The sequence below is a fragment of the Acipenser ruthenus genome, chromosome 22, assembly GCF_902713425.1.
Source record: "Acipenser ruthenus chromosome 22, fAciRut3.2 maternal haplotype, whole genome shotgun sequence".
NCBI classification, from domain to species: domain Eukaryota; kingdom Metazoa; phylum Chordata; class Actinopteri; order Acipenseriformes; family Acipenseridae; genus Acipenser; species Acipenser ruthenus.
Genome location: NC_081210.1, coordinates 3,365,120 through 3,384,203, shown reverse-complemented (window position 1 = coordinate 3,384,203; position 19,084 = coordinate 3,365,120). Strand labels below are relative to the sequence as shown.

The following is a 19,084-nucleotide window of genomic DNA, read 5'->3' as shown; positions in this document are numbered from 1 at the left end:
TTCTGTGTTACCCCAACAAGTAACGCTAAATAGAAATGGTATTTTCTGTCCAATTTTTCAGTTGCTCATTGTGCATCTTCACGACAAATCATCTCTCACTGGAAGAACTGCACTCGACACGACTGTCCTGTCTGTCTCCCCCTGAAAAACGCCAGTGACAAAAGAAACCAGCAGCGTAAGTGAACGCTTTCCATACTGCTACTACCGATTTTTACCCCTCTACATTGAATGTAGTACCCTTGCAGCCTTTTAGGGTTGATCTTGCTGTTGCATATAGAGGCTGACTTCTGTCAGTCTTACCACACAAAAGGTTTTCCCACTTATTTAATGGGTAGTGTGCAGGCTAGAAATACTGAGATTGGACTGTTGCTCTCATTTTGGGGACTTGTTAGGAAACTAAATATTGGTTCAACACACGGATGTCCATCCAAGGAAAGTTTTTGTTGATGTCATTAAATCCGTTCAGCGCACGTCAAAGCTAATTGTCTTTGGCAGAAACCCCCTTTCCCCTTCTAAGATTTCTTATCTACTCTCACTGTTCTTTCACTAACATCGTTTTCAATCATATTTGATTTGTCTTGCATCATTTTCGGTCTTTAGTTTTATATTTAACACCAGATTTATCAAGTTTGAGTATGTGTTGGTGTTTTTATATTTTGATTCTGTTTAGGTTTTTTTCTAAATACGGGACTGTGGAATAAAAAAATATATATACAGTGCCTTGCAAAAGTATTCACACCCCTGACCAATTCTCTCATATTACTGAATTACAAATGGTACATTGAAATTTCGTTCTGTTTGATATTTTATTTTAAAACACTGAAACTCAAAATCAATTATTGTAAGGTGACACTGGTTTTATGTTGGGAAATATTTAAGAAAAATAAAAAACTGAAATATCTTGCTTGCATAAGTATTCAACCCCTGTGCTGTGGAAGCTCCCAGTTTACACCGATGAAAGAAATTGCCCTAACGAGGACACAATTACCTTACCATTGGCCTCCACCTGTGAACAATTAAAGTTGCTGTCACATTTTCTGGATAAAAACCCCACTGTTGAAGGATCATTGGTCAGGCTGTGAATCTGAAGGAAAATGAAGACCAAAGAGCTGTCTGCAGAAGTTGGAGATAAAGTAATACAAATGCATAGATTAGAGAAAGGGTACAAAATAATATCCAAGTGTTTGCATATCCCAGTGAGCACAGTTGGATCAATAATCTGGAAGTGGAAGCTGCATCACACCACCCACCCACTGCCCATGCCTCAGGACACACCATCCCTACAGTGAAGTATGGTAGTGGCAGCATTATGCTGTGGGGATGCTTCTCATCAGCAGGGACTGGGCATCTTGTTAAAATTGAAGCAAGAATGGATGGAGCAAAATACAGGGAAATACTGCAAGAGAACCTGCTTCAGTCCGCTAAAAAACTGAAGCTTGGGAGGAAATTCACCTTTCAGCAGGACAGTGATCCCAAGCACAAGGCCAAAGCAACATTGGAGTGGCTCAAGAACAAAAAGGTGAATGTCCTACAGTGGCCCAGTCAAAGTCCTGATCTCAATCGCATTGAGAATCTGTGGCACTATTTGAAAATTGCGCTCCACAAGCGTCGTCCAACCAACCTGAACAACCTGGAGCAAATCTGCCAAGAATGGGCCAAAATCACTCCGACACTGTGCAAAGCTGGTACATACTTACCCCAAAATAATTGAAGCTGTTATTGCAGCGAAAGGCGGCTCTACCAAATATTAATGTGTGGGGGTTGAATACTTATGCAAGCAAGATATTTCAGTTTTTTCTTTTTCTTTAATATTTCCCAACATAAAACCAATGTCACCTTACAATAATTGATTTTGAGTTTCAGTGTTTTAAAATAAAATATCAAACAGAATGAAATTTCAATGTACCATTTGTAATTAATTCAGTAATATGAGAGAATTGGTCAGGGGTCTGAATACTTTTGCAAGCCACTGTATAACTCGACTTGAGTTTAGCGTGACACCCAAGTCTGAAGTATTTAACTATTTTGTTATTAAACCCAGACAAACTAAATTAAATAAAATCACCTGCTGTACTAGAGTGTACCTATGTGGCGCCATCTGCAGTGTAAATATAAAAAGGTGTCGCACTGAAGAAGCTTGGCTGTGTGTAAGCATGTGCAGGAGATGGATTCCTGTAGTGCTGGAAATCTGAGAGGGAGGGACGGAGCTCTTTTCTTCAAGAGAGTCTCATTGGCTAATCATTCAGTGACTCGTGTAAATCACTGCATGCATGCACACACACACACAAGCTTGGTGCTTACTGCCTGTACCTGATAAGGCTAATTTTATATCTAGCATATTTCAACATATCCAGTAGTTTGCCTGAACTGTTAAATATGGGCCTTCATTTGCACATCTCTGATAGAAGCATAATTAAGAATGGAGAGAAAGTGAATCTTCTTAACCACCCAGCTGCCCCTTTATTTTGGCAATTTCCATGTTAAATGTGTTTTTTTTGTTTTTTGTTTTTTTTTAGATTTTCCAGCTTTTTCATTCTTAGCCCTCAAGCAGTTTGGACAATTTTCAAAACCATTTTTTCCTTATTTTTTTAAAATACACTTTTATTGTTATGAAAAGCAGAATATATATTATTTCAATAGAACTTAAATAACAACAATGTGTTTACAATTGTAGCATTATAATATAGATCACAATATAATATAGATCACAACATAATATATTTTTTTTCCAATGGCAGCATTATATAAGTATAAATAATATTTATATTTTTTTACAACGGCAGCATTATAATAACATTATAATACTTGTGCAGGTATATCACTTTTTAGAAATTATTTTTTGTGATAGATTTCAAACCCTCATAAATTCTATCGTCTTTATCTAGCACATACACATCAGAAAACTTGCATCGCGAATTTTCAATCACGTCATATACAGTATCTTCCCCAGTTTCAGCACTCTTATATGCATTATTATCTGTGAAGTGTGCAATAAATAAATAAATAGGTTGTTTTGACCAGTACCAATCCTGACAAGGCTTCCTTACTTGTAACACCAACAAATAAAAAAATAAAAAAAACTCCTAGTTTCGCTCTCTGTAGATACACAGGCATCCATTTTTCACTCACAGCTGTATGTCTACAGATGACCTGGTCTGTCAAGCACATTTCTTAGAGACTGCTGCCATCTGCCAGTGAAAGTCAAAACTGCAGACAACTTTACTCTATTGTCAACTTATTTAACTGAAGCACGTTAAAGACGTATTAAACTTTGCAGATGCACATATAAGCGTCTGCATGCTATTCTCACGAGTGACAAATTTGGACTTGCATGCGCTCCACGTGGAAATCGCAAGATAAGCAAGCTGGGTGGTTAAAAGCTAGATTTCCTGGGTTTTTTTTAATGGATGAAAATCAATTCGTAAATATTTAATTTGCTAATGAAGGCAGTAGCTGAAAGGTTGTCTTTCTAAAAATCCCTTAAAGATTCTACAGCTTCCACCATGCTTAAATCCTGGTTGATTTTCTGTGTCTTGCAGCTCTGTTAGGATCTCCCAGCGCAGGTTTGCCAAACTCCATCAGCTCAGTAGGTACAGGCCAGCAGAGCACGCCCACTATCAACAGCACTAACTCCATCGACCCCAGCTCCATGCAGCGAGCCTACGCCGCTCTGGGGCTGCCCTATGGTAACCAGACACAGACTCAGACACAGCCTCAGGTACCTGGTCAGCAGACCGCACAGACCCAGCCCCATCAGCAGATGAGATCCATCAACACACTAGGTAACATCTTAATTTACCTTCCTTTGCCTGCACAGTAACTCACAGGGTGATGCATTTTTGTTAATTGGTATAAAAGTCAAGCATATATGTTGCATTTACTACTGCCACCAACATTGGAATGGGAAATCTTTGTAAAATGAACGTTCATGTTCCTGTTACCCTAATATAAATACTGTTTGTTTGAGAACATTACAGCTGACCTTGTGCTTTCTTTTTCACTCCCAGGCACTAACCAGATGAACCTAGGAGGAATGGGAGTCTCTGCTTCTGATCAGCAGACCAATCTCTTGTCTGACTCTGCTCTTCCTTCCACTCTCGGTACTCCAAAGTAAGTGAAAGATTGCAAAGGGGAGCAGCTATAGATTTCACTGTTTGTGTTATTAGATTCATCACTGTGGACAGATAGAGGGCTCCAGCCCTGAATCAACTCCAATACTGTCTGTGCTGCACTTTCAGTGGTACCAAATTTGGGTTGGGTTGGATGTTAATGGTAAAAATATAGAATTGTATATCATTCATATTGCCATTGTTTTATGACAGTTTACAGGAAAAGCTTCTTCTGAAGTGTCCCTTTTCTTGCAGTCAGTTAATGCTTGATGGCACAAGTGTGGGCAATATGGCGAACCTTCCCACTGCAGCCCCCCTCTCTGCCACAGGGGTACGGAAAGCCTGGCACGAACACGTCACTCAGGACCTGCGCAATCACTTGGTGCATAAACTGTAAGTGTATAAGGGACAGAAATTAGAGTGGGGGACAGCTTTAGCGTAGTAGCTGGAGTTAAGAACTGGGAGTCAATGTGACCTAGTGATTAGAGCTGAGGGAGTGTGAGAGCACTGTATTATGGAGTTTAGTGCAATGTGTGTGTTTTTTCTCTCTATTCCCCCCCCCACCCCCTCCAGTGTCCAAGCCATATTCCCCACACCAGACCCTGCTGCTCTGAAAGACCGACGAATGGAAAACTTAGTGGCCTATGCACGCAAAGTTGAAGGAGATATGTATGAATCAGCAAATAGCAGGGTATGTGAATGAAATTTCTTCTGTGGTATGACTAAGGTCCTGTGTAAATCGTGATTGCACAGAAATTGTGAAATTAGCCCAGTACCGCGATAATTAATTATAATTATTTATATTGCATTAAAAAAAAAAATCAACAAAACTGTACAGCTGTGCTGTGTGCCTGCGTGTACTATTCGCCATGCACATAGTACTGTGCAGTGATTGTCATGTGACTATGCAATCTAGGCAGGAAATTAAAATACTACACACTGTAAACAAGTAAATGGATGTCTCTTAAAAGGCTAAAAATGTGTCTGCAGCAAATTGCGTAAAGCAGTATCCAGTAGGAGTTTTCCACAGCAATGGAGGTAAGCTCTTCTCTATGCCCTGCATCGTAACTGTAGGTCACTACTGAAAATCGTCTATTGACAGGCATTTAGATTCAAGTATTCACTAAAAGAGAAAGGCAGAAATCCCAGAGCAGTACCGTGATTGCTTTACTTGCAAAGAAACCAAAAACGGTGACTTCCATGTTTCAAAAGTCTACTGAAACCCGTGAAGCATGAAACACATTACATTTTGACCTGACGGAGGCGTTTGTTTGTGCATATATCCGTCTTGGAAAAATTGGACAACCAAAAGTTACGTAACTTCTTCAGACTGAGTGTAGCAAATGGTGGAGCGATTTCCTTCATCAGCCCAACTGAGATGAGAATACTTCCCTAAAGTTGCCGAGTATCACAAGCAGGAGATTATGGGAATTGGTCAGTCTGGTTGGTAGTCCGTGGTCACTGACGAGTCGACTGTTGCCCAAGATCAGTATGTGTTACACATTGTATTTGTTTTGCAAGGCCTAAATGGTGAACATGCATCTAAGGTAGAACTGAAAGTTGTCCTTGCAGATACTTGCAGGCTGTTAATTACAACACCATTTCACAAGCTATTGTAAAGTGCTTGAGTAATTTGATGTTGATTTTTATGATGTCAGTACATTTATCTCTGCTGTTTTTAAAAAAAAAAAAATCTGTACAGATCATTTATGAAATAGTTCAGTGCACATTCTGCGAAATATGGCACTATCTGTGACACAGTTGTGAATTAAAAATAATAATAAATCAGCGATTCACAGGGCCTTGGGTATGACCTTCTTCTTCTTCGGGTCCAATCACACATTATGTATGTTGTAAGCACCAGTGTTTAGATTTGACTTGTACAAGACATGTTTAACTTGACATACTGTATCTTGGTGCTGGACATTCTCGTCTTTACTGCTGTACACTCTTTCATCCTAAGGTGTTTGCTGTAGCACACATTTTTTAAACCTTGCTTTTTTTCTTCAACATATTTTATTGCATTATTCTCTGGGCCCAGGCAAGATGGGAGAGTTGGGCTAGATTGATTTGAGATAAGGCTGTACATCTAACATTTTATAGCATTTGTGTATACAGGTTCATTTACAGTATTTAAGTATAGAGTATTTACATAAAAAAAAAAACTTAATCATGATACAATAAATACTGAAACAAAAGTGGAAAGAAATGCAAGAGTCTGAAAAACAGTACTGCTGTTTTGGATTTTTTGTACACTCCACTGATTTGCTGCTTCTCTATGTTACACTTTATTGCAGGATGAGTATTACCACTTGTTGGCAGAGAAGATCTATAAGATACAGAAGGAACTGGAAGAGAAAAGACGGTCACGGCTCCAGAAACAGGGAATCCTGGGTAATCCGGCACCAATGGCTACCCCTGGCAATCAACAGCCTGGATTGCCTTCTGCTCAGACAGTCAGGCCGCCCAGTGAGTACCTTGTATTTGTGAAGCTGTGTTTATTATTTGTATTGCTCGAGTCACTGTCTTTGGCATTTAGAAGCCAACTTCCTTGTAGTTCCTACAGTTTAGATTGGTGGCAGAGCATTTATTTATCATCATGTATTGTGAAAGTGTGAGTTAAGAGCAGCAGTGAATGTTTAATTCTCTTGCTTTAAATTATTCACATTTAGATGGACCTTTGCCTATTCCCAATGTGCCAAACCAGATCATGAATTGCATGCAAGTCTCTCAAGGTATTTTTATTAATTTATTGATTTAATACATTCCATTACCAACTAGCAACCCATGTTTATAGATACATAAATATATATAAAACGGTTTTCAAACATATCTCCACACATTGGATAGAATTCATGACCAATTTACACTTGCATAACTATCTGTAAAATAAAATTGCTATTAGGTTCAGCTGTGCTTTTATAGACCATAGATGTAAACCACAGTAACACACAAATAAAGACATTTAGGAATCCCAAGTCGGCTATTTCTGAGCACCCTGTGTCTAATCATTTTTACAATGGTTTGCTGTAGTCTAGACAAAGTATAGATTTTTTTTCCATTGAACTAGATGGGAGGTGTGGATGTTGGATGCAAGGGAGCATCACTGAATCTATATATTTTGTTTTATCATAAATCTCCCAGGGAATTGGTGCTTTCCAACCTTTTTTAAAGAATGGTTTGACTTGCTTGATTTTTAGAAGCAGGCTAATGCCAAGGACAGCATAAAGCACATATGTTTAAAACAATTTCTTTAATGTAACACTTAATTTATTGATATGCACATAAGGTTCAGTTTGTAGCATGATCTCTTTTAGAGAAAATAATCTATGAACATGTTTGGCAAATAGTTTCTCATTAGGCAAAGTGATTTCTTAGAGAAATAGAATTTTAAAAGTGGAGTAGGTGTTAAGCCCCTTACCCAAAAGGTATCTTCTCAGTAGTAAGACTGTCAATGTCCAAAAGAAAAAATAACTTTGTTAAAATTGCACTGAATCTGACAAACCAATATTAATCCTACTAATGGTGTTGGAATTCTTGGCTTGTGCTCAGTGCAGTATTGTGGTATTTCATACAAAGGTATAATTAAGTTAGAGAATTAATTTTCAATTAATTAAATGCTGACTGGCAGTGTGAATGTTCTTGTTCTAGGAATTAATCAGTTTAACCCTCTGCCAATGGGGAATGTACAGATGTCGCCAACACCAATGGGACCCCGTGCTGCTTCCCCAATGAACCACCCTGTGCAAATGAACAACATGGGCTCTGTTCCAGCAGTAAGCATCTCCCTGTGCCTAGCGTATTCCCATGTGTGGGAGAAATGATTTATTCATAACAATATTTGTTCAGCTTTTATCTTTTGCTTTACCCCCTGTGCTGAGATCTCTGCTGAAATGTTTTGTCGGCACATTATATACACTGAAATACATGGGATGAACTGGGATGGCAATGAAATTTGAGACTGGATAACAGTTTTATCATGCATTTTAAGAAACTGTTGTAATTTTAGGACAAGCTAATACAGTAAATTTAATTAATATTGTATAGGTAAAAAATGATGGTTTAATTTTTTACCCCTTTTAATCTAATTCAATTGTTTGTATTTGTATGGTGCAAATTCAGAATTTTATTGAAGAAAATGTCAATCCTTCTTAATTGCTTCCCTTTCCTAGATGGGAATGTCACCCTCCCGAATGCCCCAGGCCCAGGGAATGATGGGAGCCCACACTAACAACATGGTTGGCCAGACTGCAAACCAGAACCAGTTCCTACCCCAGAACCAGTTCCCAGCATCAACTGGGGCCATGAATGTGAATAATGTGGGGATGGGACAACCTGCCGCTCAAACAGGAGCAACACAGGTATAGGAAGCTGCATAATGAAGCACCATGTTCAGTTATTTTAATGGGGTGGGGGTTACAGTCCTTCAGGTGTAGGTAAAATGGTGTGTGTCTGTCTACTAAATAATTTGTGTGTTCTCTTGCAGCTCCCCCAGCAGACCCAGACCCAGAACGCTACTCTCTCTATGAACATGACGGGACCTCAGAAAGCTCAGCTCCCATGCCCACCAGCCGCTCAGCCTCCACTCCGCCAGACTCCGCCCCCTGTATCCACGACGACCACTAGCATGCAGCACATGCAGCACCCAGCACCCCAGAGCCTGACGCCCCCACAGGGCCAGCCTTCCACTCCGGTGTTAGCTGGGGGGCAGGTACCCAATGCCATCACTACACCCAGTGCTGTCCCTGCACAGAGTGCGCCGCCAGTCCTGGGTTCCACACAGACCTCCACACAGCCACTGACCCCCCTCCAGCCTCCGCCAGAGCCTGCAGCTCATACACAACCACAGCAGCCCACCTCGGTGCAGGCACAGCCACCCACGACACCGGTGAGTACCCCTACAATACAGAACCACTTTTACATCTGCACCACAATCTATTCAGAATGTCTTTCCACCACACTGGCTCTGGAATTGTGATTATGGAGAATTAACATTGACACACGTGATGTTGATGGAAACGGACAAATACCATATCCCAACTTTTGAAGTTTTAACTAGCGGCAAATTAAATGATGCATTGGGTACCTGTTTTTTTTATTATTCTCTCTCTTCACTTATTCTACTCCTAAGTTGTCGCAGGCGGTAGCCAGTATTGATAACCGCATCCCCACCCCAAGTTCGGTGGCAAGCACAGAAGTGAATTCCCAGCAGCCTTCGACAGACTTGCTTGCAGCAGACACCAAAACTGAGATCAAAGAGGCACAGGAATTTGAGTTCAGTGAGGCACAGACTGAACCCAAACAGGAGGTGAACAGCATAAACTTCAGCACAGTCATAAACTTCATTACTGAGATTGGAAAGCTAAATGCCATTGTCAAAGTTTTTTTTTTTAGGGTTTGGGGGCTTCTCCATTATTAAAAGGTAATATTTTTTAGAAGTTGGCAGCAGGGCCAGGAACTTTAAGCACATGGACCGAATCATTGCCTATTTCTTTAATCAGCATAAAACTGTGACGCTTATATCCTGTGCAAATGTACAGAATCATGTACTGTGTATATTCTATGCTAATAGTCAGGGATTTACTCAGTTTAGTTAGGAAGCATTGATGACATCCACTCCCTACTAGCTCTGGAACTGTAATTACCTTTTGTATTTAGTTTAAATGGTAGAATATACAGTGTTAGGATGCTTTGTTTAATAACATTTGATCTTTTTTTTTTCCCCCCCCCAGCAGATGGAGGATGATCCCAAGCCACTGTCATCTCAGGTGAAGGAGGAGACTGATGGCGTGGCGCTGAAACAGGAGCCAATGGAAGTGGAGGAAAAGAAGCCGCAGGTGAAGGTGGAGCCTAAAGCGGAGGAGGGGACTGGGTCCAATGGCACCGCTCAATCAATATCACCCTCTCACTCCCGCAGAAAGAGTAAGGGGGCTCATACCTGAATTACATTTTTTTTTTCTCAGATGAAGCATTATCTTATTCTCTTATAGAACTATTTATATGACTTTAATGAAGCAGTGATGCAATAAAGCAGTAACTTTTCTCTGTTTCTCCAGTTTTCAAACCTGAGGAGTTAAGGCAGGCACTGATGCCCACCCTGGAAGCTTTGTACCGGCAGGATCCGGAGTCGCTTCCCTTCAGACAGCCTGTAGACCCCCAGGTCCTTGGAATCCCTGTAAGTACTTTACCTCCTGCATGGCATTGAGGGAAGGGGGTGATCTTTATCTACTAAGAAAGACTGTCCTTAATATGTGATGCCTTTTTATAGAAGAATTAAAACTGCCTCACAATCCTAAGTATGAAATACAGTGAATGCATTGTTCCACATTGTCACCATCTGTGCAGTCTAGTTAGTCAAATAGCTAAAAAATATATATTTCTAGAATGGATGTGCCTGACTCTGCAGTCATTTGTAAAACCCCTACATTTTTTTTTTTTTTTTTTTACACATTGGTACAGTTTTAAATCTGACGTGAAAATCACCGGTGGAACGGAAGTTAGTGGTTTGTGGTTAATTTAGATGAAAAGAAAAGTGTTTCATGTCAACCCATCGGGTTCAACCTGCAAAACCACCTGCACATTCAAAAATGGCTTATTGACAAAACACTGGGGGGTGGTCCTTATGTTTTTTACAGCTCCCCTACAGTCAAGAATAGTGAACATTAGCAACTGTTCTGTTTAAGTATTTAGATTGCTAGTCAGTCTTTGCCTTGGTTGTGTTCTTTGTGTGCAATATCTCAAGCTTTTTTGTTTCTAGCGATACATGATAAACTAGTTTGGCTTTAAAGAAAGACCTGAGTAAAATATTGTAATATAAGATGTGCTAACTGCTCTCTTCTCCTGTCCAGGATTACTTTGATATTGTGAAGACCCCCATGGACCTGTCCACAATAAAGAGAAAGCTGGACACTGGCCAGTTCCAGGAGCCCTGGCAGTATGTGGACGACGTGTGGATGATGTTCAACAACGCCTGGCTTTATAATCGCAAGACCTCTCGCGTCTACAAATACTGCACAAAGCTAGCCGAGGTTTTTGAGCAGGAGATCGATCCTGTCATGCAGTCCCTTGGATACTGCTGTGGTCGCAAGGTATAACTATTTGGTGGACACAAACTACCGCTATAGTGGTAGTGAAAAACAAGAAAGCTTTTAACATCCCTAGTGAGTACAAAAAAGGTTGGCGATTGAGAACTCGCACAGTAGATGCATACTGATGTGGCTCTCTTTAAATATAATTGATCCACTTTTCATCACAGTTGTGCAAGTGTGATGTCATGTTAACTTGACAATTTGATTGTGACTTAGTAAGGTCATCCTTAAGCACAAGTATCTGAATCTTGGGATAGAAATAGGGGCTGTCTGTGGAGAGCTGCTTATCTAATTGTGTTGACACTTGGTCACAGCATTCTTTAAGTTAATGAGAGCATCGGAGTAATCAACATGTGGAGGGAACCTTGTGGCGACCGCCACATAAATGATGTTAAAAATACATCATTATCTGTTCTTTAATTAGAATGGATTATACCTGGCCAGGTTAGAATAAATTGTTCATTTCTGCCTTGTTTATTAGCCTATCTCCCGTTTGGCTCGGTTGTCCAGGCTTGGGGGGGATTTATCGGGGTTCATTTTATTTCTTTTTTCTATGTGAAGGCTCTTATATTCTGCCAGTTACGGTAATTGTTTTAATTCAATCCACCTGGGTTTCATTGATAAAGAGCGTATTGTGGGAAATGAGAGGATGGCCTGAAAGGAGAGCTGAGTGTCGTTTGCAGTTTTGTTGCGGTTTCTTTTTTGCTTTTTAAATTATTTAAGCTTATCTAGAAACGATGTAACATTTTTTATGGAGTAGCACTGAGCTAATTGTCGCGAATACAGCTTTGGAATACCGTTCGTTTTATATGGATTATTTGAAACTGAAGAAAACAGATCGATTTACGTCCCAGGAACAACGCGCAGCCGGTCCTCGGACACGCGGCAGGAAGGGGTGAGACGGTCTGTTAAAACTTTTCCTTTTTTGTGTTGGACAATACTGGATTACAATTGTTTTTTTTTTTTCCTTCATAGTACTATGGGCGTTTATTTTGATACTTTATTTTTCTCTGGAATATGTTTTTTGCAAGTTTGTTTTGAAGCACGTTTGACTTTGTTTTTTGGATTGACTTTGTTTGGTTTGTCTTTTTTCTGCAATAAGGAACTTTATAACCGCATTAATTTACATGGGCTGGTTAATTTTTGTTAATACTACTTCATTGTGTTTCAAGCTGTTTTTGAGAATCGTTCTTACCAGTAATACCCAGGGTTAACAGGGTCATTTTGACTGTTTACTGTATTACTTGCTGTTTCACTGCCAAAATATTTATATCAGTGTATACACTATGCATTCTATTGTGCTATGAGGTTTCTTAGAGCAATGTTTAAGGTATATTTTGCTTCCTTTGTATCGACATTGTACTGTTCTACAGTTTTTTGCCACTATAAAAAGGTTACTGAAGATTATGACACTCTTACCCACGAACTTTTGGTCCCATTATTTGCTGTCAATCAGTCTTTAATTATCTGTTTTTGAAATCAGTTAGTCTTGGCTTGTGTCTTAAAAGTCTGGTTGTTACAACCTGTCTGTATATCCCTAATTTAAATTAACTTATGAATATTGGTCATGGTGATGCTCATTTTCAGCTGTAGTTATTTACTAATATTTGGGTTATTTTTTTTCCCCCATTTTGTCTTGCACAGTATGAATTTTCACCGCAGACTTTATGCTGCTATGGCAAACAGTTGTGCACCATCCCCCGTGATGTCACTTACTACAGCTACCAGAACAGGTAAGGCGGTACAGGGACTGAGAGCTGGACTACAGAGGCATGACTGACTGCACTGTCAGGCTGTATGTGGAGGTGGTTGGACCTACTTGGACCCTTGTTTTTATGAACATGCACAATTTGAGGTCCTCTCAAATTAAAATAACTTGATCTGTTTTGTTAGCTTACTGAAGCTCTTTGGAAATTGTCTCAAATAGTCTGTCAGGGGACTAAGACTGGTTTGTTCTTTGGGTTTTCCCAATAAATGATGGGTTGCAGAGAAAAGCGGTTTTAACAAGGTATGATTTATGGTAGTCTTGCAAAAATAGCTGTGAATATTACTACAAAAACCGCAATCTATTAAATCCCAATAAATGCGGTTTTATTATCCACTTTATCTGGTCTGTATATTTTGAGTATTTTGCTTGCATGTAAATTGCATTGGTGTTGTCGTAATTCCTGGGAACTGGAAAGTGACTCGGTTGGACTCCTGGATTTAAAGGGTACTAGATGTTGTGGATGGTGTGCTATTTGAGTCTTCTCCAAAATGCTTTTTGACTTTTTCCATTGTCCATGTTCCCCTCACCCCAAGTCTGTGCTTTTGAATTTCTTTATATTTCTATATTTAAATGAATTGTTTCCAAACATTATTTGATTTTGCCTGTTTTCCAGACTTTTTTTGTTGATTACTCACTGCAAACAGTATTGATTGCATTTCTTTTGTAAGGTTCTCCATACAAAACATAGAGTACAAGTATCATTTGACCAAAAATACCAGAAACAATACATTTGAGTTGTATAAAGATTTAATAGAATGCAGTCTGACTGTTAGTGTAATCATGGGAGTGAGCTTGCATATTTTAAAATTAAATTACCCATCTATAATAACCTGGTACTCCTCACATGGTAATTTCCATTAAGTTTATATCTTTTTCAGTTAGATGGAAATGCCAGACATTCATCCATAACTAAATAAATGCTCAATGGTGGTATATGTTGTAAAAGAAGAATAAACAATTTGATTTTTTTGACAAACCTTTCTACTAGAAATGTTTCTCAATGTCCTCAATTTACAAGTCTCTTTTTTTAGTATTGCTGCAAATGCCAGACATTTGTGAATTGAGATTGAACTTGCGCTTTGCCTTGGCTCCTCATTTTCGACCTGCCTTATTGTCCTGTGCACTTTGTTTGCATTCTACCCACACTCCCCACACTCCCTGCCTTCTCTGTAACCCTTTTCACCAAAACCCCTGACCCATCAATAGACCTGGTCCCTCGTTTGGGGATCTACCATGCTTGCTTAATGGGGTCTCCGATTGCTCATTTGGCTGTATGGTTTGACGTCCAGTTCACCCAAATATGGCCTTCTCACTGACAGGTATCACTTCTGTGAGAAGTGTTTCAACGAAATCCCGGGGGACAGCGTAACCCTGGGGGATGACCCTGGACAACCACAAACGTAAGTGTTTAATTTTGTTTGCATTTTTAAAAAAAAAAAAAAAAAAAAAAAAGGTTCTGCGTCCATGTTGCTCCCCACTGCGCCTTTTTGAAGCTTGAAATGAATATACAGTGCTCCCTCGTTAAAAGGTAGCACTTTATACTGTGGAGTTTTATAAGGCAATATGATCATGGCTCCCATTTAGCTCACTATTACTTGCATTCTCTTATGAAGTGGCACACAAATAGCATGGACTAACTCCCTCCCCAACTACAGTATTATAAGGGGGTGCACTATATATTTATTTTTTGTTGATTGGTTTGCATTCCAATGTCCTTTTTATGTTCTACATTTTGCAGTTCTTTTGATATAATGAAAACATTTAATTTGCAATTCCTGCTTTTTTTCTTATTTTGTGTAATCTGACCAGAGTTTAATCAATGCACTTGTGCTAACAAGTTATACTGTGCTCCCATAATACTCCTGGAAGATCAACAATAAACTAGAAAATTGACCAAACCCAGTATTGCCAACTCTTGCGAATTCATCGCGAGACATGCAATCTCTTAAGTTAAATAAATTAACACCTTCTCGCGACAGTACTGTGGGATCTCAGGATTTTTCAGTTTTCGAAAAGTATATGTTAGTCATGGCGGAAAACTCAAAGAAGCGCAAGCATGGTAGATGTAAATTCAACTCCGACTGGAGCAGTTGCTTTCCAGCTCCTTCATATTGCTAAACATGCAACACTCCAGGAGCTGTCCTCACAGCAGCTATCTGCGCAGCAGTAACAGGTACGATGATAGATAATGTTGTTTGTAATGTTGAATGGTGATCTGGATTGTCTGATTTTTATTATGCATTTTGAGAAGCACTAATAGAGGTTTGTAAGAGATTTGAGGTGTTAGACGCAATATAAGCTGTTAACAAGGTTTAGCATTGAAATATTGGTTTATGTTTTGAAAAATAAAATCATCGCGAATCGGACGCCAAATCTCTTGATTTTCTAAGAGTTTGTCTCATGATTTCTGCAACGGTGGGGTTGGCAATACTGCAAACCTGTCAGCGCACTGAAGATTTCATCCAAATTTGTGTTTGGTAACTAAGCACCTTTTGTAATTTTAAACACGTTTTTTGTTTCAGGGCAAACATACAAAAGGATTTATTCAGTTCTTCATCAGAACTAAGGTAAGGTGCTGTCAATACACACACGTGTATACAGAGGAATAGAACATGAATGGCAGAAGTTCATGCTGGTTAATGCTGCACCTGGTTTAAAAAAAAAAAAGTAAATGGATATTTCACTGACCTAAATAGACCTACATACAGACGTGCTCAAATTTGTTGGTACCCCTCCACAAAAAACGAAGAATGCACAATTTTCTCTGAAATAACTTGAAACTGACAAAAGTAATTGGCATCCACCATTGTTTATTCCATATTTAATAGAAATCAGACTGCTTTTGATTTTTTATTCAACATAATATTGTAAATAAGAAAACAAATGAAAATGGCATGTACAAAAATGATGGGACCGCTAACCTAATATTTTGTTGCACAACCTTTAGAGGCAATCATTGCAATCAAACGTTTTCTGTAGCTCTCAATGAGACTTCTGCACCTGTTAACAGGTAGTTTGACCCACTCTTCCTGAGCAAACTGCTCCAGCTGTCTCAGGTTTGATGGGTGCCTTCTCCAGACTGCAAGTTTCAGGTCTTTCCATAGATGTTCGATAGGATTCAGATCAGGACTCATAGAAGGCCACTTCAGAATAGTCCAGTGTTTTGTTCTTATCCATGTGCCAGACGCAGCAAAGCAGCCCCAAAACATAACCGAGCCTCCTCCATGTTTCATTGTAGGTATGGTGTTCTTTTCTTTGAAAGCTTCATTTTTTCGTCTGTGAACATATAGCTGATGTGACTTGCCAAAAAGCTAAAGTTTTGACTCATCTGTCCAAAGGACATTCTCCCAGAAGGGTTGTGGCTTGTCAATATGCATTTTAGCAAATTCCATAGACCTTAAACTTCTTAATAATATTTGCAACTGTTGTCACAGGAACATCAAGCTGCTTGGAGATGGTCTTGTAGCCTTTACCTTTACCATGCTTGTCTATTATTTTCTTTCTGATCTCCTCAGACAACTCTCTCCTTTGCTTTCTCTGGTCCATGTTCAGTGTGGTGCACACAATGATACCAAACAGCACAGTGACTACTTTTCTCCATTTAAATAGGCTGAATGACTGATTACAAGATTGGAGACATGTGTGATACTAATTAAAGAAACTAATTAGTTTGAAATATCACTATAATCCAATTATTTATTATCTTTTCTAAGGGGTACCAACAAATGTGTCCAGGCCATTTTAGAATATCTTTGTAGAATAAGCAATAATTCATCTCTATTCACAGCTTCTTTGCTTTATTCTATGACATACCAAAGGCATGCAAGTATACATGATAAAATAGCTTTTAATTTCATCACTTTTCAGGAGGAATGAAGCATTGTCAATGAGCTGTAAGGGTACCAACAAATTTGAGCATGTCTGTATTTAATTGTACACTAGAGGAAATTGATTTGTTCATATATATGTAGGGCTTGAAGTTTTTGGTTTTAACCGATAATAACAGAAAAAAAAAAAAACACCCCGAAGACCTATTCTACATAAAGAAAATGTCTTAAAGCGGGCACTGTGCAAAGACATTGCTACTGACCAATACTTGCTGTGAAAAGGCTAATCAATCAGTTGATTAAATACCCCTGTTAACTTTAAGCTTGCTTTGCAGTATGCAGCAGTGTATTAGTGTTTGCCTTCTAATTGTTTGTATAAAGTTATTTTAAGGATCTTTGTATTCAATAAACTTTATTGACAAACCAGGCAGTGAGTTGAGGTTAGAAAGCAGTGTGTAAAATGTGTGAGCTGCTGTTCTAAAACTAAGACTGGAATATGTCTGCATCCAGCTGAATTATTTATATAGTTATTTCTTCGCTCCATCTGAACCAACATCAGTGTGATAGATACACGCAAGGTAATGGGGTGTAAAATGAAAAACTTCTCAGATTCAAAATGCATCCAGGGTTCTGTCTAAATTGCCTGAATCCTGAATGTGGACATCCTCACTTCAACACTGTATTGGTAAAATGTACATGGAATTTATTATACAAACTGAAAATTGATGAGTTTTGAGTGTTTGTTTATTTTTAATAACAACCAATTTTGCCATATAATATAAAAACTAAAAAATACCCCCGAACTCAACAAAAAATTAAAACTGAAATTCAAGCCCTATATATATGTTCTTTGTTCTGCTTGCTTATTCCATGGAAACTTGAAGTCATTATATAAGCAGTTTTATTTGTTATATGCTAGACATATAAAGAAATAGTAACTCTGAAACTTGATTTATTTTTAAAGAAATGGGAGCAGGGTGGCTTCCAAAGAACAAACTTGTTCAAGGTCTTTCATGCTTGTGTGTCTAATTGTAGTCGCTCCCTTTTCCCCACTCCAGTAGGATATCAAAAGATCAGTTTGAAAAGAAGAAAAATGATTCACTAGATCCTGAACCGTAAGTAACTTTTTTATTTTTGCATTTCCTTATAGTCTAACCCACTTAATGGTACACCAGTTAATATCAAACCCTGCTTCTCTGCTCCTGATAATATCAAGGAAATGTAACAGTCATACAACTGATTTCCACCACATTTAATATCACTTCAGAATGCCTGCATTAACTGTCCTGTATTTTGACACATTTTGTAAACCGTACTGGACAGCCATTATCACGTGATCACCCAGCTTGACTCGGGGATCAGAAGTGTGTTGAGTGGGTTTTTTTTTTTTTTTTTTGACCATTGCATATAAAAATGAGTCTCAAACTAGAATATTTAAACGGCCACAAAAGCTGAAATAATTGCTCTGTATGAGAAGGGGGGGTTCACATTTTCTTTGCACCCTTCAGCAATCTGAGATGCTTAAAAGCAGGAATACAACTGAGTGCAAATCACAACTCTCGTTGCTTCTACTGCTAGAAATGCATAAAGGAAAGTACGAGGACTTAGAAGAGAACTTCAGTTGGTTTAAATTTGCACGTTGTCGTTTGGTTTGTGAGGTTATTGATGAACTGCTGATAATGTAAACTCTGCTTATTGTCACAATGTATGCTCAGTTCCTTTTGAAGGAATATTAAACTTTAGTATTTGTCGGTTTCACTTTGGTTCAACAGCTAGTAAAATAAGTTGTAGTCTTTTGTATATTTGATGCTGCAAAATTGTGTGCTTTTTTACTACACTACTTAGAATTGCTACTGCAGTACAGCGCCACCTGCTGGGCTACACTTCAAAATTGAATATGCCAATATACAATACAGATTGCACATTACATTTTAGTACACTGATACCTGTGTTACTAAATGGTGAAGATCCGTGTTTGTCTATATGACTTATATTTTATTAGTTTTACTATAAAGATCACCTAGCAGAGAGTCAATTTAGTAAGGCATTTGTGAGGGTTTAATATAATCGTTAATAGGATCAAAGGAGAAAAAAGTAAGAACAGTGACTTTAATCATCAAAGAAAAGGGTTTCCATTATGTGTGATTTTGTGAAATTATGCCCTGGCTTAACTAATATTTTCCTATACCACTAGGTTTGTTGAATGTAAAGAATGTGGACGCAAAATGCACCAGATCTGTGTCCTACATTACGATGTTATCTGGCCCTCTGGGTAAGCTACTATTAGTATTT

General features: G+C 38.7%; 1 protein-coding gene across 5 annotated transcripts in view; it reads left to right on the top strand.

Annotated features, from left to right (window-relative positions):
• LOC117431768 (CREB-binding protein-like) overlaps positions 1–19,084 on the top strand; it is a 49,302-nt gene that overhangs the window by 21,380 nt on the left and 8,838 nt on the right. For 2 of the 5 annotated variants that reach the window (XM_058995808.1, XM_034053069.3), the window contains exons 5-23: positions 62–175; positions 3,540–3,782; positions 4,008–4,110; positions 4,365–4,502; positions 4,683–4,800; positions 6,407–6,578; positions 6,782–6,844; positions 7,761–7,885; positions 8,282–8,470; positions 8,596–8,997; positions 9,241–9,417; positions 9,842–10,031; positions 10,166–10,284; positions 10,958–11,197; positions 12,842–12,930; positions 14,285–14,365; positions 15,488–15,532; positions 17,851–17,907; positions 18,987–19,064. In XM_058995808.1, coding sequence (XP_058851791.1) covers positions 62–175; positions 3,540–3,782; positions 4,008–4,110; positions 4,365–4,502; positions 4,683–4,800; positions 6,407–6,578; positions 6,782–6,844; positions 7,761–7,885; positions 8,282–8,470; positions 8,596–8,997; positions 9,241–9,417; positions 9,842–10,031; positions 10,166–10,284; positions 10,958–11,197; positions 12,842–12,930; positions 14,285–14,365; positions 15,488–15,532; positions 17,851–17,907; positions 18,987–19,064 — 2,743 coding nt within the window. The remainder of the gene's footprint in view (positions 1–61; positions 176–3,539; positions 3,783–4,007; positions 4,111–4,364; positions 4,503–4,682; positions 4,801–6,406; positions 6,579–6,781; positions 6,845–7,760; positions 7,886–8,281; positions 8,471–8,595; positions 8,998–9,240; positions 9,418–9,841; positions 10,032–10,165; positions 10,285–10,957; positions 11,198–12,841; positions 12,931–14,284; positions 14,366–15,487; positions 15,533–17,850; positions 17,908–18,986; positions 19,065–19,084) is intronic. The other 3 variants (XM_034053070.2, XM_034053071.2, XM_034053072.2) reach the window with 3 other exon arrangements.